This window comes from Corylus avellana, chromosome ca4 (genome assembly GCF_901000735.1).
Source record: "Corylus avellana chromosome ca4, CavTom2PMs-1.0".
In the NCBI taxonomy this organism is placed as follows: Eukaryota; Viridiplantae; Streptophyta; class Magnoliopsida; order Fagales; family Betulaceae; genus Corylus; species Corylus avellana.
In genome coordinates, this window is record NC_081544.1 from 4634567 (window position 1) to 4642498 (window position 7932).

Genomic DNA, 7932 nt, shown 5'->3' on the forward strand with positions numbered 1-7932 from the left:
CTGCAGGTATCTGATATTTTCTCAGATTCCCCCTTCAGGGTTTTTGCAGATACCTTGAAGAGTGGGGGAATTATCAAAGTCCTATGCGTTCCCTCAGGTGCCAAAAATTATTCAAATACAGCTCTTAAGAAAGGTGATATTTACAATGAAGCAATTAAATCTGGAGCCAAGGGTTTGCCTTTCTTGAAGGTCATGGATGATGGTAAACAGAATTTTTTTTTTCTTCTTCTTATGCATATTTGAAGATGAAGAGATATTTTGGTTTCCATCCTTGATGGCTTTAACATTCTCATTTAGGGGGTCTTGAGGGAATTCCTGCACTTGTATCAAGCTTGGATCCTGTAAACAAAGAGCGATTGCTGAGTCGATGCTCTGCTGGACCAGAAGATCTTATCTTGTTTGCAGTGGGTCAACATGCGTCAGTAAATAGAACTCTTGATCGTCTGAGGGCGTTTGTTGGCCATGGGTTGGGCTTGGTTGACCATGTAAGTTTCTATCTGCCCTCCAGTTTGAATTTAAACAATCATGGGGCTCTGGTTTTTGTGTTTTTATGAGTGTTTTGTGTTTGGGTTGTTTGTTAATATTTTGTTTTGAGAAGAAAAAACAAAAATTTTAACAAACGGAACTAAAGTTCTCTCTTGATTGCTCTGATGTTTATTTATTTTTCTGTCTGATGTTTAGTCCAGGCATTCAATTTTGTGGGTGACTGATTTCCCAATGTTTGAGTGGAACGATGCAGAGCAGAGGCTTGAGGTCTGTTTCATGTCTGTAATACTGCCTTGCAATTCCAGTGATATTTATAAAATTTCATTGTGAAAAACATTACTTTGATTGTTTCATGATCTTTATGAATCTATTCTGTATTTCTTTTTCTTTTTTCATTTCGATAGGATTTGACTAGGTTGTCATCGTATCAAATTTTGGTACTCAAATGATTTTTGATGTGATGGACTACTTACATTACTTCAATTTTAAATATTGTCACATTTGGGCTTCAGCTTCTTTCTATACATCTTATAATGAGTGCTTGAAGTTTCATTCAAGCGCTATATTGCTCAAAACACATCTCAAAGTTTTACCAAACAAATTTTCGTTCGTGGACCTCACATACAACACTTTTCTCAAATGTGGCCCCCACCAAATCAATTTTCAATTTTTACTTTTTTTAAAAACTCTTTAAAAAACCCAAAAGTCAAAACACTTTTGTCAAAATTTTACCAAACAGATCTTAAAATACTTCTCAAAACTTGGCCAAACCAATCCCTTGCTTCTGACAATATTATGTCCAATATCAGTAGATCATGCTTTCTCTTCTTTAGTAATTTTAATATAGAAAAGAAAGTCGTGAGGTTTTGGGATGTTCGTTCACTTGGAATGATTATTAGTGCTTCTTTAAAATATTATTTTAAAGAAACTTGGTGGCTAAATTTTCAGATAAAATGAACAGATCAACTTTATTTATGTTTATAATTTCTTGGGTTATTTTTGAAGATAGGATTTCTGTCTTATTAAGTGATGGTGGAATGGTTGCATGTCATATTTCAATGCTCAATTTCTATATCTTGCAGGCCTTGCATCACCCCTTCACTGCTCCAAATCCTGAAGACATGGACGATCTTGCCTCTGCTCGTGCCTTAGCTTATGACATGGTTTACAATGGAGTGGAGGTGATTTGTTATTTATTTTTTTATTCTTTCTATTTTCTGGCATCAGCACACCTGAAGCTTCAACATTTATTCTCTCCCTGCTGTTAATTAAATGTGTTTTGTTCCTGTTTCCTATGTTCCCATCAGATTGGTGGGGGAAGTTTGAGAATATATAAACGTGACGTACAGCAAAAGGTTTTGGAAACTGTTGGCATCTCCCTGGAACAGGTGAGTAGACCCATTGAGCTGTTGTCCACTACAATTTGGCTCTGCTCACTTTTTTGTTGTGGCCATTGTTTGGATGATATTTGTTCCGAATCCAATATTTGAATATCTCCCTATGTCTACCTGATGTAATTGTTCCCGTGTATGTTTTTTTTTTCCTCCCTCAAGTGATTGAGAGAAGGAGATGAGGGGATGAAGCTCATAAGCATAAGCCCCAAACTCACCTCAAACTTACTCTTCTTCTGCATGTTCAGAAAAAAGAAGAAGATCAAATGATGCTGCTTAGTTGTCTGTGCATCCTTTGATCTTTTCCATATTAACAGTTCTATGTATATGGGCCACAAATATTATGGTATCTGTGAATGCTAGTATCACTGGCAAGAATTTGTTACAATCAGAACTTTCGTAAATAGCCTAACTATTGAAGAAGTTTAGAATAGGCCAACAAATGAATTGATTGTACACAAATAAAAATTCATGTGATTGATTACTCCTGTAAAACCGTGTTACCTGATTTATGTTTGATGGAAACCTCATATTGGGGTTTAATCATCAAACTGGTTATCATTCAATTTGGGGTCTAATTAGTTTCTTAAAGCATATATTAGAACGTTAATCCAATTAAACAGACTGAATTCTACCTCTAGTACTCTCTCCAGTGATTTGGACTTTGAAACTAAAACCTGTGGCTTTCTCGTAAGTACACTATCATACGGGTCAGAAGGCTTGGGATTTTGTCTAGTTGTGGCACATTTTCTTTCTATTCTTCCACTGGATGTATGTACAAATATACGTATGTATGGCTGTATGTTTTTGCATAGGTAGCACTGATTCAATCATTGAATGGACCTGATTTGGACTATTGATTTGGTTTAGATATCTCTTGCCTTTTGCTTTTCCTGGAATAGCAAAAAGGAACACCCAAAACTTCTGAACAAGGACAAGTCGCGTTTTTGAGCTAAAAAATTATAATTTTGTGGATGGGTTAAAGTCTAGAAGGACTTGATGAAAGTGATTAGAGCCATGCTCTTTTAATGAAGTTGAAATACTTCACATTTTTTTTTTAAAATTATTATCTGGTAGATTTGAACATACCCAATAATGTGGTAATAAATTTCTCTACAGGCTGAAGCAAAGTTTGGTTATCTTCTGGAGGCGTTAGACATGGGTGCTCCTCCACATGGTATGAAAATCTTTATAATGGCTACCAATTACAGTTCATCACTTGTATGTGTATATGCGCCTATATACATGTGTGCACATTTTTATTCAATGAATCTTCTAATTGTGAAATCAATCTGATATTAGTTTGTTACATCATAGGGTCTTTTAGAGTAAAGGTATAATGCAGTACCATTTAACTGGTATCCCTGATTAATTTCTGCTTGAATTGGGCTGCTTTCTTTGGGCTTTGCGGATGTACCCAGGGCTCTTGTAGAGTAAATTGGCCTCATAGAAATCTTGATTCACGTACAACCTGTTGAGTGGTCTAAGCATTTGCATTGACAACCATAGTTTTTCTAAACATCTTAATTCACTTGTTAGTCTTATTCGACTGTGCAGGAGGAATCGCTTTTGGGTTAGATAGATTGGTTATGTTGTTGGCGGGTGCAAATTCCATCAGGGATGTCATAGCTTTCCCAAAGACAACAACTGCACAGTGTGCACTCACTCGGTCACCATCGGAGGTGGATCCCCAGCAGTTGAAAGATCTGTCATTTCAAAGCCAGTAGTTTCCTTTTGTTCAACTACGGCAAACAAATTTATGGTTTTTTGATTTTCCCTCATGTTTATTGCTTTGGAATCTTTGATCTTGGTTTTTCTGCAACCAGTTTAGTTCTGCTATGTGAGAGAATGATTAATGTATATTTAGGAACAAAGAATTTCATTACTTCAGGGATAAATCCTAAACTATGGAAATTTTTGCAATGTCCCTTCAAACATTAAAGTTGAATAAAAAACTCTCTAAGCTTTGTGATTAATTGCAATGTTCTCCCTCTTTTATTTTTATTTTTGGACATATCCTGATTTTCACATGTTTATAATGAAGGAGAGAAAAAAAGCATGCAATCATATGATATTGAGATAAACATGTAAGTTTAAGGTTTAAGTATGATGAAAATAGGGGATTTAGCAATTTACCTAATAAGTAATGGGGTTGATTGCTGAAGGGGATATTGTAATTGACCTTCAAGGTAAGAGTGTAATCTTTGTCATGCAGGATTGAAACGACAAACATGAATGGGTAATATTTTGCTTTTGTACTGCTATGGCATTCCATTTTCTTGTAGATTGTACTACCGGCTGCGAATTCGATACAAACTCAACATGAAATTAGCGAGTTAAAGATAAGAAATTTAACTCGTCTAATTAGATGGGTCGGGTTAGAATTGACCTATATAGTCTTATATTTGTGTTTCGATACAATCTGAACCTAACATGTGACATTCAAGGGCGGTAATTTTTGACACGATCCGCGAACTGACATAAATTAAACATCAAATTAGAGGTTAGGATTAAGGGTTTGGCCATTTTAATTAAATGAATCGAATTAGTGTTAATTTATATAGTTTTATACTTCTATATCAACACGATTTGAACTTAACATGTGAATATGAGTTGTGACCCCATAATGGAGATACAGAAGGAAGATGATGCCATTTTCCTCCCATGCAACTGAACATAACCTAAAGGGTGTGCTTAAAAAAGCAAAAAAACAAAAAAAAAATTAGGATCTGTGCCACTTTTAGATCTGCATTATTTGCTCGTTTTGGCCTCAATTGATCCACTTGAGCAACATTAACTGTTGCCATGAAGTTAATACCTTGAGATCAAATCCTAATGTTTGACAGGAAAGCGAAAAAGATATAAAACGCATATATTATTATTACTATAATTAATGTTATTATTATTTCTTTATTTATTATTATTTGTTGTTAGCTCTGATAGAAGATTGTTTTTTACTACACTGTTATTATGTAACCCAAACGGATGGGTTATTATATCTACATTAACCAATCTACTGTGTTTCCTTCAAAGAAAAATAATGCAGGCCAGGTGCATATATCTACTAGTCTTATTCTAATTTACGTTATGTTTTATACTTATTTATTTTTAATTAAACATATATTTTAATACAATATTGCAATGCATATTATTATATCATTAAATTAAACAACTCATTGAAATCCCAGCAATTAATCATAGAAATTCAACACCCTTTGTTTCAGTTTAGATAGCCGATAGATATTGTTAGTGTCATAATTTACAACTGATACCAAATAAGAAAGAAATAAATCAAAAAAAGAAAAAAAGAAAAAGGAACTTAGATGTTGACCTCATAGGCATGATAATTATGAAATATTAAGGTCAGCTGTTTCTAATTTTCCCAACAAGGATAAATTATAATAGCTAATATCAATGGATATCCGACAGATGAGTTCGAGGAAGTTCATCCAATACAGTCTATAAAAATGAGATGTACCTTTTGAGCATGTGGAAAATGCATGTTTTTTTTAATGGTAGAGATAATGTTGGAATAATTTTTACTAAAAGATAATGTGCACTCACGTGCTATTAAAAAAAAAAAAAAGAACACATGTCATTTCCTAGAACTCAATTTGATGGAAAATTTTGTCCGATTTGAAATCGGACTTAAGGGGCTTTTTTGTTGGGTTAGATGTAGTCAGGATACTTGCCTTGTATTCTCCTCTTTTATTAATTTATTTTCTTTGTCCAAAGAAGACAAGGGATTAGAGCAAGAAGAAAAATCATGAAATTGATAAATATTAAACTTTTCTTGCATTATGCTCAATACTCTTTTGGTTTGTCCAAAGTAAAAAATCGGATTTGGCTCAGGTACTGTAAAAAAAAAACTACAATTATTTGAACGGTCCAAATTTAATTTTACTATCGGTGTTTCTCATAAAAACTTGGAACTAAATCGTACTTATCCTCTCACACCAGTTCTGCATAATTATTCCCTAATCATGACAATAATTATAGTAATTTCCTACTACTCTTTCTCATGCGTTGTATCGGTTTGTGATGAATGGGGCATTAAGCATATAGTGGGGATAAGAGTAGCATTATTGCTGGCTAATTATTTCATGGAGTTTTACCATATAATCTAAAGAGCAAATAGATTCTGAAACCTCCAAAATTAGTAATATTGTTAATATGAACAAAGATGTAGAAATATTGACAGCCAAATGATAGTAATTTTTGACAACTCTAAGAGTTAAATCGCTATGTACAAACCCTATAAATCCCCAAGCAATATTCAACCTCACTTCATCTGTGCCAGTCCTACACAGTCTCTCTCTTTCATCTCTTTGTTTCTTTGTTCTTCTGATACTCTTAGCCATGGTGAGGAAGAGCAAGGGCCGGCAAAAGATCGAGATGGTGAAGATGCTAAACGACAGTAACCTCCAAGTGACCTTCTCGAAACGCCGCTCCGGCCTCTTCAAAAAAGCAAGTGAGCTTTGCACCCTCTGCGGCGCCGAGATCGCCATTATCGTCTTCTCGCCCGGCAAGAAGGTCTTCTCGTTCGGCCATCCGAGTGTGGAGACTGTTGTTGATCGGGTCCTCACCCGAAACCCGCCTCAAAACTCTGGCACGCTTCAGATGCTAGAGGCGCATAGAAACGCCAGCGTTCGGGAGCTCAATGTGCAACTCACTCAGGTTGTTAAATCACCCTTTATCTCAAAAGAAATTTAATTAATATTTTAATTGAAATCGGAAATATTATGTTAGATCACTATTTATCCTAAAAGGTTAAGCAGATAAAAAATAGTAAATATAATTATTTAATTAATATTTTAACACAGGTGATGAACCAACTGGAGGCCGAGAAGAAGCACGGGGAGGAACTGAACCGAATGCAGAAAGCAAACCATGGACAGTGCTGGTGGGAGGCACCCATTGAAGAGCTAGGGTTGCCACAGCTTGAGCAGTTGAAGGTTTCTCTGCAGGAGCTGCAAAAGAACGTGGGAAAGCAGGCTGACAGACTTCTGATTCAGACTTCAAATCCTTCTACATTTTTCGCAGCAGGAAATTCCAATCAAGGGCTAAATATTAATCCTTTTGAGACCAAGATTCCTTATGAGGCAAAGAATATTAATAATATTAATGTCGGGTTAAGTGGGAATGTGATGCCACAAGCATACAATCTGGGATATGGTCGAGGGGTTTTCTGAGATGATCAGCCATGGTGTTTTTGTTAACAGCTTGTTAAGCTTCATGCTTCTTTGATGATCATATGTACAGGGGGGGGAGGGGGGTTTGGGTTTTGGGGGTGTTCATTGGATTTGGAATAATGTGGCCAATTAGAAAAGTTTATGATTTAATTATATATTTCAGTATTTATAGCAATAAATTATGTTATTGCTATTTTATTTAGTTTGGAGTATGAAATCATGGGCAACTAGTTGGAGGAAGCCATAGATTTTTCATGTGCTGTGAAACAATTATTGATAATAAAATTAATTAATCATTTGTAGTGTTGTTGATTGGCTTAAAGGACAATCATGGGAGTCATTTAAAAAAATAAAAGAAAAAAGGAAGAGGGCATGATTGTCAATATCTTCATTTTTATTAATTTATATTGCCAAAAAGGAAGAGGTTATAATCTTGAGGATTAATTATTATGTCCAGAAAAATTAACAATAATACAAGTGTAGTAGGCTACACGGTAGTCCCCGATGGGAAGCTTAGTTGGTTGGAGACCACGCTTCATGAAACAGAGGTCACTAGTTCAAATCCCTCATCTCCCTTCTTGTGCGGACATGTTAGTTAAGAAATAAAAAACTAGGTCACACGGTATATTAATCCATATGAATAGAACTATTTCATTGGATTGATGAGAGAGATGCATGGTTACAATCTGCCCATTATGCATAAATGAGAGATGTTGTACTTTGAGATCTAATGGACCCAATCCAAATGGGTATTCATGGTGAGCCCATTTAGCTTATTTGATAAAAGTATTTTATTTTTAATAGTAGAGATAAAGTTGAAATAAATTTTATTAAAAACTCATGTACATCTCACATGTTATTAA

The 7932-nt window shown here is 34.9% G+C and overlaps 2 protein-coding genes across 2 annotated transcripts in view; both read left to right on the top strand.

Annotated features, from left to right (window-relative positions):
* LOC132179307 (aspartate--tRNA ligase, chloroplastic/mitochondrial) overlaps positions 1–3853 on the top strand; it is a 10510-nt gene extending 6657 nt beyond the window's left edge. Inside the window, exons 9-15 of the mRNA XM_059592012.1 lie at positions 7–202; positions 298–485; positions 682–753; positions 1569–1667; positions 1794–1874; positions 2997–3054; positions 3435–3853. Of these exons, the coding sequence (XP_059447995.1) occupies positions 7–202; positions 298–485; positions 682–753; positions 1569–1667; positions 1794–1874; positions 2997–3054; positions 3435–3604 (864 nt within the window). The 3' untranslated portion in view covers positions 3605–3853. The remainder of the gene's footprint in view (positions 1–6; positions 203–297; positions 486–681; positions 754–1568; positions 1668–1793; positions 1875–2996; positions 3055–3434) is intronic.
* Positions 3854–6236: 2383 nt separating this feature from the next.
* On the top strand, positions 6237–7069 carry LOC132177893 (agamous-like MADS-box protein AGL62). Its single transcript, XM_059590370.1, has 2 exons — positions 6237–6554; positions 6701–7069. The coding sequence occupies exons 1-2, from the start codon at positions 6237–6239 to the stop codon at positions 7067–7069; spliced, it is 687 nt and encodes a 228-aa protein (XP_059446353.1).
* The last annotated feature ends 863 nt before the right edge of the window (positions 7070–7932 follow it).

Bases quoted from the DNA above. Each gene is read 5' to 3' on its own strand.
- LOC132177893 (XM_059590370.1), top strand. From the start codon at position 6,237: ATGGTGAGGAAGAGCAAGGGCCGGCAAAAGATCGAGATGGTGAAGATG. The intron at 6,555-6,700 runs GTTGTTAAATCA...ATTTTAACACAG, and splicing joins TCAATGTGCAACTCACTCAG to GTGATGAACCAACTGGAGGC.